The sequence below is a fragment of the Oncorhynchus masou genome, chromosome 8 (genome assembly GCF_036934945.1).
Source record: "Oncorhynchus masou masou isolate Uvic2021 chromosome 8, UVic_Omas_1.1, whole genome shotgun sequence".
Lineage (NCBI taxonomy): Eukaryota > Metazoa > Chordata > Actinopteri > Salmoniformes > Salmonidae > Oncorhynchus > Oncorhynchus masou.
The window spans coordinates 41,251,748-41,268,603 of NC_088219.1; the positions used below are offsets into that span (position 1 = coordinate 41,251,748).

Here is a 16,856-nt window from a genome sequence, read left to right on the forward strand (position 1 = left end):
GGTATTACAGACTGGGTCAGGGAGAGGTTGTAAGTGTCAGTGAAGACACTTGCCATTTCCCGCTACATACACACACTCATTACTGACGCCACACACCTACACCCATACGCACGCACCCCACTTAGACCTACGCTGCCGCTAAAATTATTTTTGATTAAATTTATTACTACCATTACACTGATATTTATTAATCATTGATTATTGATTGATTGTATATACAGTATATTCGTTAATTATTCAGACCCCTTCACTTTTCCAAATTTTGTTACGTTACAGCCTTATTCTAAAATGAATTAAATGAAAAATGGCCCAATCTATATACAATACCCCATAATGACAGTTTGCGTGTTTTAAATAATTGTTTTTCCTCATCAAGCTACACCATACCCCATAATGACGAAGTTAAAACAGGTTTTTAGACATTTTTGCATATGTATTAAAAATTGAAAACAGAAACACCTTACTTCCATAAGTATTCAAACCCTTTTCTATGAGACTCAAAATTAAGCTTAGGTGCATCCTGTTTCCATTGATAATCATTGAGATGTTTCTACAACTTGATTGGAGTCCACCTGAGGTACATTCAATTAATTGGACATGATTTGGAAAAACACACACCTGTCTATATAAGGTCCTACAGTTGACAGTGCATGTCAGAGCAAAAACCAAACCATGAGGTCGAAAGAATCGTCCGTAGAGCTCTGAGACGGGATTGTGGTGAGGCACAGGTCTGGCAAAGGGTACCAAAAGGGTACCAACATTCTGCAGCATTGAAGGTCCCCAAGAACACAGTGGCCCCCATCATTCTCAAATGGGAGAAGTTTGGAACCACCAATACTTTTCATAGAGCTGGCCGCCCGGCCAAACTGAGCGATTGGGGAGAAGGAGATTGGTCAGGGAGGTGACCAAGAAACCGATGGTCACTCTGACAGAGCTCCAGAGTTCCTCTGTGGAGATGGGAGAACCTTCCAGAAGGACAACCATCTCTGCAGCACTCCACCAATCAAGCCTATATGATAGAGTGGCCAGATGGAAGCCACTCCTCAGTAAAAGGCACATGACACCCTGCTTGGAGTTTGCCAAAAGGCACCTAAAGGACTCTCAGACCATGATAAACAAGATTCTCTGGTCTGATGAAACCAAGATTAAACTCTTTGGCCTGAATGCCAAGCATCACGTCTGGAGGAAACCTGGCACCATCCCTACGGTGAAGCATGGTGGTGGTAGCATCATGCTGTGGTGATGTTTTTCAGCGGCAGGGACTGAGAGACGAGTGAGGATTGAGAGAAAAATTAACGGAGCAAAGTACAGAGAGATCCTTGATGAAAACCTGCTCCAGAGTGCTCAGGACCACAGACCGGGGGCAACGGTTCACCTTACAACAGGACAACGACCCTAAGCACACAGCCAAGACAAAGAAAGAGTGGCTTCGGGACAAGTCTCTGAATGTCCTTGAGTGGCCCAGTCAGACCCCGGACTTGAACCCAGTCGAACATCTCTGGAGAGACCCGAAAATACAGTAGCTGTGCAGCAATGCTTCCCATCCAACCTGACAGAGCTTGAGAGGATCTGCAGAGAAGAATGGGGAGAAACTCACCAAATACAAGTGGGTGTCAAGATTTTAGCGTCATTTCCAAGAAGACTCGAGGCTGTAATCACTGCCAAAGTTGCTTCAATAAAATACCTAGTAAAGGGTCTGAATATGTAAATGTGATATTTCAGTTTATTTTACTTTATTTATTAGCATAAATGTCATTATGGGGTAGGAAAAAAAACAAAAAAAGGGAAATGAAAACCAGGTTTGTAGAAAAACAAGACAAAACAAATGGAAAATGAAAAGTGGATCGACGATGGCTAGAAGACCAGTGACGCCGACCGCCTCCCGAACAAGGAGAGGAACCGACTTTGGTGGAAGTCGTGACAATGAGACAAGTCCTGTTTTGATTTGCCAACAGCAGGTTCAGCAGCAGATAGAAGGCAGGTGTTACCAAATGCCTGAGCTGGACAGGAGTAGGAGCCAAAGCGAAGGCTGGTGTGACACTGACTCTGACCTGTATATGCTTTAATTTGCGTGTTTCTTCTACTTTTATTGTACTTTGTGCGTTTTTTTTTATTAAATGTTTTATTATTATCTGTATTATCGTCATTGCATTGTTGGGAAAAAGCTCGCAAGAAAGATTTCACTGTACTCTTTTACACCTGTTGTATCCTGTGCACGTGGCTAGTAAACTTTGAAACTTGAAATACACATACACACACACACATCCAGCTCTTCTGTACTTTCCCACAGGCCCGACACCCTCTCCTGGGCTAGATATGTGCACAGGAAAGGGAGGAAAGCGAATGTAACTTCAGGTTGTTGTGGACGTGTTTTGTTGGAGGAGTTTTCACTTTTACCTCGGAAGGCAGTTAGTTGCTAATGGTATTGTATGTGTTATTAAAATGGAAAGGGAAGTACACAGTTCTTAAGAGGTGTTTTTACTGAGGTTGTTGAATGCGAATGGTGTAGAAAGATAGGGGAGTCAATAGGGCTGGTAGTCTACAGGAAGTACTGCAGTTCAGGGTGCTGTCAACTCTAACTTTATGAATGGGGAGTCAATAGGGCTGGTAGTCTACAGGAAGTACTGCAGTTCAGGGTGCTGTCAACTCTAACTTTATGAATGGGGAGTCAATAGGGCTGGTAGTCTACAGGAAGTACTGCAGTTCAGGGTGCTGTCAACTCTAACTTTATGAATGGGGAGTCAATAGGGCTGGTAGTCTACAGGAAGTACTGCAGTTCAGGGTGCTGTCAACTCTAACTTTATGAATGGGGAGTCAATAGGGCTGGTAGTCTACAGGTAGTACTGCAGTTCAGGGTGCTGTCAACTCTGACTTTATGAATGTTTTACAGTTTTCTTGGTTCCCTGTTGATAAGGAACAAGACCAATTCAACCAGCGTGATTGATAGATGGGTCAATGTTGTTTATTGTCTTGTGAGAAATATTTTGGGGTTTTGTAAAAAACAAATTCCACAGTTCACCACAAGAAATAAACAGATTTTACCCCAACGACATACGAAACAATAAACAGACAAACAGCTTTTGTCTCTGAGAAATATGTTTGTCATCCAACTATAAGAATGTTTTGAAGATAAATACACAACGCAGAGGATGAGAGAACAAGAGTACTAAACTAAATAGAGTACTAATGGTAGGGTTGTACATTTTGGGGAATATTCAGAGGTGGAAAGTTCCCGTGGGAAAATATGGGAATTAATGGACATATGCAAATTAATACCATTTAAATTTAGGTGTTTTTTGCATTGGATATATTTACCATATGGAGACAGAAACATACATGTTTTACCTTATCATAAGTAGACATAATTGCAAATGAGTAAATCCTTCCAATCAATTTTTTTTAAACTATTTAGTTACGAATTAAACTTCAATTAAATGAGTTGACTCTTCACATGGGATGATTTCATTGAACAACAAAAGAAAGGGAATATTGACTGATCCATTGCATCTCCCAAAAACATTTTCAACATACATCTGTAAAATGATAGTCTAGAAACTAAAGCTTTGGTTGTTTTGAGGCTTCCATGTCCACCTCTTGAACATCACTGTCACTTTCCAACCTTGTTGAGGATGGCTCGTTGTCAGGCTCAAAAACTCTAAAATTTGTCCAGATGGCCACCAATTTCTCAACCTTTGTATTGGTCAGCCTGTTGCGTGCTTTGGTGTGTGTGTTCCCAAACAAGGACCAGTTGCGCTCTGAGGCGGCTGATGTTGGTGGGATTTGAAGGATGATGGAGGCAACAGGGGAAAGAGCCTCAGATCCACAAAGTCCCTTCCACCAGGTGGCTGATTAGATATGTTGGCACGACTGCCATATTGCATCTCCATCCCAAAGCCCTTGCTGGGAAGTGTACTTCGCCAGACTGCCAAGAACCTTGCCCTCATCCGGGCCAAGGTGGCAAGACACGGTAGTGATGACACCTTAGGCCTTGTTGATCTCTGCACCAGACAGGATGCTCTTGCCAGCATACTTGGGGTCCAACATGTACTCTGCTGTGTATATGGGCTTGAGGCAGAAGTCTTTGCGCTTTTTGATGTATTTCAGAACTGCAGTTTCCTCTGCTTGGAGAACAGGGAAGTGGGCAGGGCAGTACGGATTTCTTCTCTTACATCTGAAAGCAGAGTCTGAACATCAGACAGGATGGCATTGTTTCCCTCAATCCGTGCAATGGCTGCTGCTATAGGTTTCAGGAGTTTCAGGCTGCTTACCACTCTCTCCCATAATACATCATCCAGGAGGATCCTCTTGATGGGGCTGTCCATATCGGCAGACTGTGGTATGGCCATTTCTTGGAGAGACTCCTTCCCCTCCAGGAGACTGTCTAACATGATGACAACACCACCCCAATGGGTGTTGCTGGGCAGCTTCAATGTGGTGCTCTTATTCTTCTCACTTTGCTTGGTGAGGTAGATTGCTGTTATAACTTGATGACCCTTCACATACCTAACAACTTCCATGGCTCTCTTGTAGAGTGTATCCATTGTTTTCAGTGCCATGATGTCCTTGAGGAGCAGATTCAATGCATGAGCAGCACAGCCAATGGGTGTGTTGTGAGGATAGGACCCCTCCACTTTAGACCAAGCAGCCTTCATGTTTGCAGCATTGTCTGTTACCAGTGCAAATACCTTCTGTGGTCCAAGGTCATTGATGACTGCCTTCAGCTGGTCTGCTATGAAGAGACCGGTGTGTCTGTTGTCCCTTGTGTCTGTGCTCTTGTAGAATACTGGTTGAGGGGTGTAGATGTAGTTAATTATTCCTTTTCCACGAATATTTGACCACCCATCAGAGATGATTGCAATACGGTCTGCTTTCGCTATGATTTGCTTGACCTTCACTTGAACTCTGTTGAACTCTGCATCCAGCAAGTGAGTAGACAAAGTATGTCTGGTTGGAGGGGTGTATGCTAGGCAAAGAACATTCAGAAATCTCTTCCAATACATGTTTCTTGTGAGCATCAAAGGTGAACCAGTTGAATACACAGTTCAAGCAAGACATTCATCAGCATTTCTCCGACTACATTCCTCCATTGAGTCAAAACAACTTCTGATTTCAGGAGGACCATGAGCTGTTGCTATCGATAAGGTGTCTGATTCATCATTTTCCCCTCGAATAGAAGTAGAGGTACTTTTGTCAGAGGTTGCTTGTTGAGGGAACTTTATGCACTTGGCCAGATGATTCTGCATCTTTGTTGCATTCTTCACATATGATTTGGCACAGTATTTGCAAATGTGCACAGCTTTTGCTTCTACATTAGCTGTAGTGAAATGTCTCCACATAGATAGTGCCCATGGCATTTTCCTGTAAAGATTGGAAAAAAATGAGTAAACAAATACCAAATACAATTCCATGTACAGATAAATAGGTGAACAGTTAGATTAAGCAACTCATTTGTAAGATAAATGTTTTAAAATTAAACATGTATGGAAACAGGTGAATTAACACTCCTCAGTTAGCAGGCTCAAGCAAGCTAAAACCCAGATGGTAGCAAAAACTAACTAGCAGAAATGATTAACAAGTTAGAAATGATTTAAACACTTTGCTGTAGGCTACTATTTACTAGTTAACAAAAAATCATGTATGTCATATAAAATATATTCACCCTGCCCAGTATTGTAATCAAAACTTATCCGAAGGCATGTACTCCTTGGCTCAGACAGTGTAGGAGTGTATACTCAATAGCATCTCATTAGTGTGCAAGATCTTGTGAATCAGCTGTTCATGTGATGGAATAATGCACTGTGCATGCAGAGGGCTGCAAGTCCTTTGAATTGGGAATAGTTTAACCAAAATATGCCACAACACCGAGAATTTCCTTGTGTATCCCAGAAAAAAAGGTTCACTGTTATAAGCTAACTTTTTTTATGAATTTAAGCAAAAATTCTCAAAATTCCCGGGCTTAACTTCCCATGGAAAGTTTCTGGGAAAATTCTGGAAATTTACCAGAAAGTTTCTGACCCTTTGCAACCCTAACTAATGGTCAATAGGGAATTGTAAATAGGAGTTGGGTTTCAGTTCAACAGCTGTTTAGAATCTATGGAATGTCAGTCCTGTACTCAGAGCTACGTGTTCTACGTTCTGTACAATGAGTCTGGAGCAGGATACTTGTTATTTGGCCATTGGCCCAGTTGTACTGCAAGGACTTCTGATAGGTCAACCCCAGGCTATGGTGGGGGATTATAATGGACAACTTGTTCCTTTGTTTGGTGGAGAAAAGCTGAGAACAGAGGAGACAGAACATCTACCTCCCAGCATAACATGTTACGTACGCCTCTTGGAGGGAACGCAACACCCTGCTACAACTCAACTCCCCGTGGAGTGAAAAAAGGTATTTGATTGTAGGTGAGGGTAAGGATGACAGAGGCAGAGAATATTACCGTTTACAGGGAATGTATTCTTCCTTCACACGGTAAGGTTGGGAAAAGGGGCTGGACGGAACCAAAACAAAGAAAGTTAAAGTTCCACCTCTCCTACCTTACCTGACTACCCACTGGTTACCTATTTTTAGCACCACCCGGCGCGCTAACAAAAATACACAGGGTGGTCTGCCCAGGTCTTACCTAGTGTGCATAGACCGAGTAAATACTACAGATATATGTATGCCTGCAGGCCTCTTGCCTAAACACTCCCAAAGTGCCTTCCCCTTCCCCTACTGGGAACAAATTAAACAGAATTATTCAAATTTAGGGAACAATTTAAATAAACCAAAAACACTAGGTACTATGGAATACACTTACCTCTTCAGGAGCAGCTACAAAAACACTTTCAACAAATTTACCAGACCAAAACGGGACATACGAAGAAGCTCTCTCTCCTAACAAAGGAACACTGCCTTTTCAAGCTGCTAGAGGAGTCGGTAGTTGCAGATAGCTATATCCCCTGACGAGAGGGCAGGGTCAGAGCTCCAACTAATGATGGGCCGACCAATCAGCTGCTTTGGAATCCAGGAAGCCATCCTGAAATACACACACATACAAACACAATCAAACCCACAACAACACAGAAACTGGGGTATGTAACAATCTATGAATTGTCCTTCTCAAATTAACATATTTTTCTCCCCCTGATGTGCTTTGGAGTTTGTGTTATTGAAGAATAACATCAATTGCTAACACTTGGTGCCGTGACCCGCATGAATTAGTCTGAACAACAAGAACAAGAAAAACATATTAACTGTGTGTTGATCTAGAGGAAAGAGAGAAGGCTGTGCACAACCCACTTTGGAGAGTCAACTCTTAATTTCCTGATTGATGGCCGAATTCCTGGGTGAGTCTAGCCCAATATAATTTTAAAATAACCAAATCTGGTTAAAATAGTGCATGCAATGAGTGATATGTATCTGTGATGTATAAGTGCTCAAGTCCTTTGTTTTATTACAGAGTTTAGTCCTTTGTTACTCGATTAAAAGGTCAGAGTCCCCACTCTATTTAACGGTTGGTGCCTTTAAACAGCTTGGAAAATTCCAAAAAATTATGTCATGGCTTTAGAAGCTTCTGATAGGCTAATTGACATAATTTGAGTCAATTGGAGGTGTACCTGTGGATTTATTTCAAGGCTTACCTTCAAACTCAGTGCCTTTTTGCTTGACATCATGGGAAAATCAAAAGAAATCAGCCAAGACCTCAGAAACAAAATTGTAGACCTCTACAAGTCTGTTTCATACTTGGGAACAATTTCTAAATGCCTGAAGGTACCACGTTCATCTGTACAAACAAAAGTACGCAAGTATAAACACCATGGGACCACGCAGCCGTCATACCGCTCAGGAAGGAGACGCGTTCTGTCTCCTAGACATTAGCGTACTTTGGTGCGAAAAGTGCAAATCAATCCTGGAAATCAGCAAAGGACCTTGTGAAGATGCTGGAGGAAACAGGTGCAAAATTATCTATATCCACAGTAAAACGGGTCCTATCAACATAGCCCGAAAGGCCGCTCAGCAAGGAAGAAGCCACTGCTCCAAAACTGCCATAAAAATGCCAGACTACGGTTTGCAATTGCACACGGGGACAAAGATCGTACTTTTTGGAGAAATGTCCTCTGGTCTGATGAAACAAATATAGAACTGTTTGGCTATAATGACCATCGATATGTTTGGAGGAAAAAGGGGGAGGTTTGCAAGTCGAATAACACCATCCCAACCTTGAAGCACGGTGGTGGCAGCATCACGTTGTGGGGGTGCTTTGTGCAGGAGGGACTGGTGCACTTCACAAAATAGATGGCATCATAAGGTTGAAAATGATGTGGATATATTGAAGCAACATCTCAAGACATCAGTCAGGAAGTTAAAGCTTGGTCACAAATGGGTCTTCCAAATGTACAATGAACCCAAGCATAATTCTGATGTTGTTGCAAAATGGCTTAAGGACAGCAAAGTCAAGTTATTGGAGTGGCCATCACAAAGCCCTGACCTCAATGTTATAGAAAATTTTGGGCAGAACTGAAAAGGCATGTGCGAGCAAGGAGGCCTAGAAACCTGACTCCGTTACAATAGCTCTGTCAGGAGGAGTGGGCCAAAATTCACCCAACTTATTGTGGGCAGCTTGTGGAAGGCTAACTGAAACGTTTGACCCAAGTTAAACAATTTACAGGCAATGCTACCAAATACAAATTGACTGTATGTAAACTTCTGAGCCACTGGGAATGTGATGAATGAAATTAAAGCTGAAGAGAATAATTTTAGACTATTATTCTGACATTTCACATTCTTAATATAAAGTGGTGATCCTACCTGACCTAAGACAGGGAATTTTTACTAGGATTAAATGTCAGGAATTGTGGAAAAACTGAGTTTAAATGTATTTGGCTACGGTGTATGTACACTTCCGAACTATATACTGTATATATTGGGGATAAATAAATATATAAACATAGAGATATATATTATAAAACTTTTGTTAACTTTTGTTAAGTTAATATAATGACATTACAGAGAGATAAAGATAGTTTGAAAGCCTTAAAAGGAGAAATTCTGTTCTCCAATCCATCTATTCTCATACTGAGTTATGCAAGGCAGATCACCTTTCAACCATCTGGTCAGCACTGCCTGGCTTTGAGTCAACAGATTCTGACAGCAGTGAGGAACGATGTTTTAGGCCAACCAGAACACAGGCTGTAAAAGGAAGTAAAGATAAACTGCTAGAGACCGTAAATCAACATCTGGATGAATGGTCAAAAACTTTTAAGCATCCACGAGACGTGAGTATCAGAGTTGTGCAGGTTCCAAGTGAAACCAACAACATTATTCGTTCAGTAAAAAAGAAACCTGGTGTATGTCATTGTTGCGGAATTTCTGGTCACTGGCAACGAGAATGCCGGAAAAGAAAATGTGCTTTTATGAGAAGTGGCCAGGAGAAGAAGGGTCCGTCTAAGGGAAAATGGAATCAAGACAACGGCCCCAACGACACAAAGCTTGGGCAGAAATTAAAAAGCTCTCTCCGACTCGGCAGCAGAGTTTGCTGGATGCTGTGGAGGTAAACTAACAGACTCCCTCTTAAGTGCCATCTCAGCTGGTGTACATATGAAATCGGATGGAATATATGTGAACATTATGGTTAACAATTTTGCAGTAATGCCTCCCGGGTGGAGCAGTGGTCTAAGGCACTGTATTGCAGTGCTAGCTGTGCCACCAGAGATTCTGGGTTTGAGCGCAGGCTCTGTCGCAGCCGGCTGCGACCGGGAGGTCCATGGGGTGATGCACAATTGGCCCAGCGTCGTCCGGGGTAGGGAGGGTTTTGCCGGCAGGGATATCCTTGTCTCATCGCACACTAGCGACTCCTGTGGCGTGCCGGGCACAGTGCACGCTGACCAGGTCACCAGGTATACGGTGTTTCCTCTGACACATTGGTGCGGCTGGCTTCCGGGCTGGATGTGCGTTGTGTCAAGAAGTGCGGCTAGGTTGGGTTGTGTTTCGGAGGATGCATGGCTCTTCGCCTTCGCCTCTCCCGAGTCCGTATGGGAGTTGCAGCTATGAGACAAGACTGTAACTACTAACAATTGGATACCATGAAATTGGGGAGAGAAAAAAAATAGCAAGGAAGCTATGGACGGTACTAAAGTAGTGGATAAAGATCTATGGGACATGGGTATAGTTGAAAATACACCATGCAATCCAGCTACTCTAATGTATCCTCCAGTACCACTTTACTTGAACACGACTGTTGTGAGTTGTTTTTGATCAGCTCTCTGATGGGTTCATAGTCATTCGTTGGAAATCCTTGAGTTTATCACAGACGGTTCAAGCATTATTGAGTGGAGTGTGAGGAAGGTAGGCTGGTCAGTTCCTACAATGGACCCATGTCACTACCAGGCACGTTAGATTAGGTGCCAGTAGGTGCCAGTTGCACCGGTTTGAGTATGTCAAGATCTGCAATGCTGGTGGGCTTTTCACGGTCAACAGTTTCCCAGTGTATCAAGAATGGTCCACCAGCCAAAGGACACCAGTGGCAAAGGGGGTCCAAAAGTGGGTGCAACTCAATATTACGAAGGTGTACCTACTGTTTTGTACTCTCAGTGTATATTCCTATTCAGCACCACAATACATAAATTGTGTTTGTGTTGTGTCTCCATAGGATGTGTTTGGGCAGACTGGGAGTCAGCGTGGGGACGGGACATGGGGTCCTCACCAGAAAGGTATGGTGGGACGAGGAGACGTCTTTGTGGTGGACGAAGACACAGACCTGGCTGATCCAAATCTCCACGGGGGACACCTTAATCCTCTGTGGAAACCCAGCAGGCAGGGCCCTAAGGACAGCCATGAGGGCAAGCCTGAGCCCTCCTCCAAACTCCTGGACGAGAACATCACCACGGATAAGAAGACGGCAGACTCTGGAGGGAAGGGCGTTGGCCTGTTTCCCGGGAAACCCTCGGATGACATCATTATTGATTTGGATCCTGTGTCTTCCTCGAAGAAGCCTTCCATTGTTAAGACTCCAATAAAGACCCCCCTGGACCCGGAGCACCCAGACTTTAACCTGTTGGGGCAGGAGGTGGAGGGGCCCCAGACCCCCTCACAGACCGCCCTCGCCTCAGTGCCCCCTGCCACCCCTATAGAAGCTGTCACTGAGGAGAGGAGACCCACCACACACATCCCCACCCAACCTGACCCAAACCTTGACTGTGCTATCACTGTGGAAGGAGGACCAGAGCGCTCAGGCACTGTGACCATCGTATCCAGAGAAGGGGACCTGATTCTGGGCTCTGATGGCCAGATGTATAGGGTCCAGAGAGGGCCCCCAGGCAGTATGGGGCCCCCAGGAAAGGAGGTAAGTGTCTTCTGATATTTTTTCATATTCCTCTCTTCACATTAGCAACTCCACAGCTCCAAATTGGCACCAAGTGTCAATGCCTTCATTATCGCATTAGTCACAGCAATCACATCAACAAGCCTCTTTAATTGGTGGAGGGTGCATGAAGCTCTGCTATCCGGCTCAATCAGAGGTTTGCCTGGTTTACATTGCCAGACCGACCAGACAACTTAGATCCTTCAGAACCAGACCCAGATGGAGCAACATCTGGCCCCGTCTGGCTTGGTCCTGGAGCTTCAGCCTGGCTATCTGTCTGTTATAAAGGCCTGGGATCACTCGACACCATTACTGTGATTAATCCCGGCTGTAGAGAACATGAATGAAGAGTAAAAGGCTCTGCAGTCGGGAAGCACCTTCTCCTGTAAAGCAAGAATACATTATGGTCTCATGGGCTCCTGGCCATGGTGATGTAGAGTTTAGAGTTTGAACAATGATACAATAATACGAAATACAGACTGAGTTTTGAGACGCTCAAAACAATCATGGTGAAACATGGTACAAGTGTCATCTATGATAGTGCAGACATACAGTACCAGTCAAAAGTTTGGAAACACGTACTCGTTCCAGTGTTTTTCTTTATTTGTACTATTTTCTAAGCTATGAAATAACACATATGGAATCGTGTAGAAACCCAAAAAGTGTTAAACAAATCAAAAAAATATTTTATATTTGAGATTTTTTCAAAGTAGCCACCCTTTGCCTTGTTGACAGCTTTGCCCACTCTGCCTTGATGACAGCTAAAATATCATTAGATTTGTTTAAAAAAATGTTGGTTCCTACATGGTTCCATGTATGTTATTTCATAGTTTTGATGTCTTCACTATTATTCTACAATGTAGAAAATAGTACAAATTAAGAAAAAACCCTTGAATGAGTAGATGTGTCCAAACTTTTGACTGGTACTGTAATCTTTATACATGTATGCACAACCCCCCACCCCCCCCAAATTAAAGGACAATAGCACTAATAATAAGGCATTAAAAAGGATAAGATGGCAGGCTTTTACATTATTTACATTATAGTTACCTGATAACATTTCACCTAGTTTATTATTTTCATCAAGACCGTTAAAATGCTCATTTTGGCTGGACAGCTGACAAAAAAAGAGCATCCCTAATTTCATTGTATAACAGTAAGGCATGAGCTTACGTATCAATGGAACCAGAGTACATTTATCTATGTGTATCGCCCAGTCTCGATAACGAGAGGGGCCATTTGACATCTAAATTTAGCAAACGCGCTTCTATATTGCTTGGATTTAACAGTACGTACATAAAATTATATCCCAAAAGTGCATTTGAAAAGGCACTAGTTGCACAATTTTACTTTCAGGTTTGTTTATCCGCTAGTAACATTTTAGTTCATTGCTCTCTAAAAGTGCTGTTTCAAATGGATGAAGTAATAAAAGACTTTCTATATGACAAAAAATTTGTCTGTATCGGTGTCATATGGATGAAGTAATAAAAGACTTTGGTACATGAACAAAAAATATTTGCAGTAGCAGCATCACAAGCCGTATAATTATATAATATATTATATAAAATATTAATATAAAACAAGTATAATTTCGATGCCCCCATATTGCTGCAGCACAAGTACCGTAATAATAGGTAGCACCAATGAATTAAACAGTTTAATGAAACATTTAAATGGTAGGCCACCCATGGCTTTAGACTTTGCAATGATGGGGCCACGGGCTCGATTCATATGGTTAGCTATTTACTCAACAGACACATTGTAATAAAACAAATATTAATAATCAACCCCAGGTACTTGTACTCACTGACAACATGCTGTGTGTGTGTGTGTGTGTGTGTGTGTGTGTGTGTGTGTGTGTGTGTGTGTGTGTGTGTGTGTGTGTGTGTGTGTGTGTGTGTGTGTGTGTGTTTGCATCTGACAATGATAGGTGAAGCTGGTCTGGCTTTAGCCCTGGCGTAGATTACATTTCATGGAATTTTTTTGTCCTTGTTGCATGTATATCTTCTGTGTTATCTAAGCTTTACGGACTCATGCTGACATGATGTGACCTACAGTGCCTTTCGGAAAGTATTCAGACCCCTTGACTTTTCCACATTTTGTTAGGTTACAGCCTTATTCTAAAATGATTACATTTAAAAAATGTTCTCATTAATCTGAGCACAATACACCATAATGACAAAGCTAAAACAGGTTTTTAGAAAGTTTAGCTAATTTATATAAAAATATATATATATTTCATAATTACATAATTATTCAGACCCTTTACTCAGTACTTTGTTGAAGCACCTTTAGCAGCAATTACAGCCTTGTGTCTTCTTAGGTATGACACTACCAGCTTAGCACACCTGTATTTTCAGTCTGAGGTCCTGAGTGCTCTGGAGCAGGTTTTCATCTGGGATCTCTCTGTACTTTGCGCCGTTCATCTTTCCCTCGATCCTGACTAGTCTCCCAGTCCCTGCCACTGAAAAACAACCCACAGCATGATGCTTCCACCACCATGCTTCACCATAGGGATGGTGCCAGGTTTCCTCCAGACGTGACATTTGGCATTCAGGCCAAAGAGTTCAATCTTGGTTTCATCAGACCAGAGAATCTTGTTTTTCATGGTCTAACAGTCTTTAGGTGCCTTTTGGAAAAAGCAATGCAGGCTGTCATGTGCCTTTTACTGAGGAGTGGCTTCCGTCTGGCAACTCTACCATAAAGGCCTGATTGGTGGAGTGCTGCAGAGATGGGTGTCCTTCTGGAAGGTTCTCCCATCTCCACAGAGGAACTCTAGAGCTCTGTCAGAGTGACCATCGGGTTCTTGGTCACCTCCCCCGATTTCTCAGTTTGGCCGGGCGACCAGCTCTAGGGAGAGTCTTGGTGGTTCCAAACTTCTTCCATTTAAGAATGATGGAGGCCACTGTGTTCTTGGGGACCTTCAATGCTGCAGAAATGTTTTGTACCCTTCCCCAGATCTGTGCCTCAACACAATCCTGTCTCGGATCTCTACGGACAATTCCTTCAACCTCATGGCTTGGTTTTTGCTCTGACAGGCACTGTCAACTGTGGGACCTTATATAGACAGGTATGTGCCTTTCCAAATCATGTCCAATCAATTGAATTTACCACAGGTGGACTCCAATCAAGTTCTAGAAACATCTCAAGGATGATCAATGGAAACAGGATGCACCTGAGCTCAATTTTCAAGTCTCATAACAAAGAGTCTGAGTACTTATAGAAATACGGTATTTCTGTATTTTATTTGTAATAAATTAGCAAACATCTTGGAAAAAAAAACTTTTTTAAACTTTGCCATTATTGTGTGTAGATTGCTGAGGATTTTTTATTTATTTAATCGCTTTTAGAAGAAAATGTGTAAAAAGTCAAGGGGTCTGAATACTCTCCGAAAGCTGACTAAAAGGACCAGAAACATCCATCTCCTTTATTTTGTGTTGAATGTACTGGACCATATTCCTTGTGGTTTATTGGTGATGGTTGATGTTGCTTGATCTTTATTTCTCCCCACTAAGAGGAAGCCATTTTGTTGGTTGCGGTGGTCTGCTTTGCAGCTTCCACAGTTTCCACAGGGCAGCTGGGCCACTGTTAAATGCATGGCCATATTGCTGTGCTCTTTAGGCTTCCGAAAGCTGGTCTTTTTAGCTGGCTTAATGGGGATCTAAACTGTGGGCAGGAAGACCTCTTCATAGGAGGCGGGCTGCAGTGGAAACCCTGGTAAAGGGAAGGTTTACTGGGATCCCCTGCTCTCCTCTGACTGGCAGCCTGTCTCAGTCTGTTAATAGTGGACAGGGCGGATGTTGTAACCTATTTGGTAGGATTTGAGGATCAATGTGTTGTTTGTTGTTGTGCTTGAGCTTACGAGGGCATCGGTTACATCACATTTGATTGTATGATACAGGAACTATATGAGAAGTTGAGAGGGCTGTCCCTCTGTACCCCACTGCATCCCTGAATTAACTTGAATGAATGTCTCACATGTTCTGTGATCTCTCTCTCTCTCTCTGTCTCTCTCTATCTCTCTGTCTCTCTCTATCTCTCTCTCTGTCTCTCTCTCTGTCTCTCTCTCTCTCTCTCTCTCTCTGTCTCTCTCTCTGTCTCTCTCTGTCTCTCTCTCTGTCTCTCTCTCTCTCTGTCTCTCTCTCTCTCTCTCTCTCTCTCTCTCTCTCTCTCTCTCTCTCTCTCTCTCTGTCTCTCTCTCTCTCTCTCTCTCTCTCTCTCTCTCTCTCTCTCTCTCTCTCTCTCTCTCTCTCTCTGTCTCTCTGTCTCTCTCTCTCTCTCTCTCTCTCTCTCTCTCTCTGTTGTTGTTTACGTTCTCCAGGGTTTTGCTGGCTTGCGTGGGTTCAAAGGTGACAAGGTAAGAGGAATTGACATTTTGGAATGGCTTGAGGTGATTTTAATCGATGACATTATGGCCTATGATTATATGCTGGGTCTGGGTTAGTCTGCTTGACCTACTCACATTTCAATGCACCTGATTCGATTTGCAATCGGATCAGAGCGGGTTTTTTTGTTACGACTGAAGTACAGATAATAATGAATGTGTTTACAGTTGTAAACCCCTAGCCTCTGCTGCCTCTCTTTGACTCCAAGTCCTCCTGTACATTTGTTTCCTCTCACAGTCCAATAGGACTGACTGCATCATTTCAGTTTATTCTAGGTGTAGATATTGTAACTAATACCTATTATATTTCTTACAGGGCCAGCTGGGGTCTGAGGGGCGTGCAGGGCGACAGGGGGATCCAGGCCCCCCCGGCCCACCTGGCCTGCCCTCTTTCTACCTGTGGAAGAACACTGTTGAGGAGTGGGCTACTTTTCAGGTGAGTTGACGACCCTCATTTCACCCCGAATCCTACCCCAACGTCACCCTATCTCGCTTACCTGAAGCTGAACCTCACTCCAAACCCAACTGAAATCCGTTACACCTCAACTCCACCCTTAAATCCCAACCCCCAGCTGTAACACAACCTCTCCCCAACTCCCACCTTAGCCGTACCCCAACTCCAAGGGGACATACAGTCTAATGCTATGAACCTATAAGACTGCCTGTGTAGGGTTGCAAAATACGGGTAACTTTTTGATTTCTGAAAATCCTGGGAATTTGGGGAACGTTACCTGAATTTTGCAACCCTATTTTTACCCAGAGGTTTTCCCAGATTAGCGGTACAGTCTTTGACCCCGCACTGTTGGTGTGTGTGAGCCCGTGCTCCAGCCATCCCTCATCAGTTTGATCTTCCTGCCTGCTCTGTCTGAACACAGCTGCAGGCTGTGTAATACGGCACGATGATCAGCGTGATGGAAAACTACATGGACATTATTGGATAAAGATGCGGTGTAAGAATAAAGTAGTGATGGGCGATTTGTTACACTGGGCTTTGAACTGATACTGTGCTGCAGTATCTGTTGATGACGAAAATATGTTTTATTTTAGCACCAGTGCTTTGTTCTGAGAGGATATGGCACTGAATAAAAGAAGGGAAAACCAAGACATTTGGGATTCAGGCATAGAGCTGGATCTAC

The 16,856-nt window shown here is 43.1% G+C and overlaps 1 protein-coding gene across 1 annotated transcript in view; it reads left to right on the forward strand.

Annotated features, from left to right (window-relative positions):
* Positions 1–16,856, forward strand: part of LOC135543820 (collagen alpha-2(XI) chain-like) — a 116,016-nt gene that overhangs the window by 76,172 nt on the left and 22,988 nt on the right. The window contains exons 7-9 of the mRNA XM_064971150.1: positions 10,626–11,318; positions 15,658–15,693; positions 16,037–16,156. Of these exons, the coding sequence (XP_064827222.1) occupies positions 10,626–11,318; positions 15,658–15,693; positions 16,037–16,156 (849 nt within the window). The remainder of the gene's footprint in view (positions 1–10,625; positions 11,319–15,657; positions 15,694–16,036; positions 16,157–16,856) is intronic.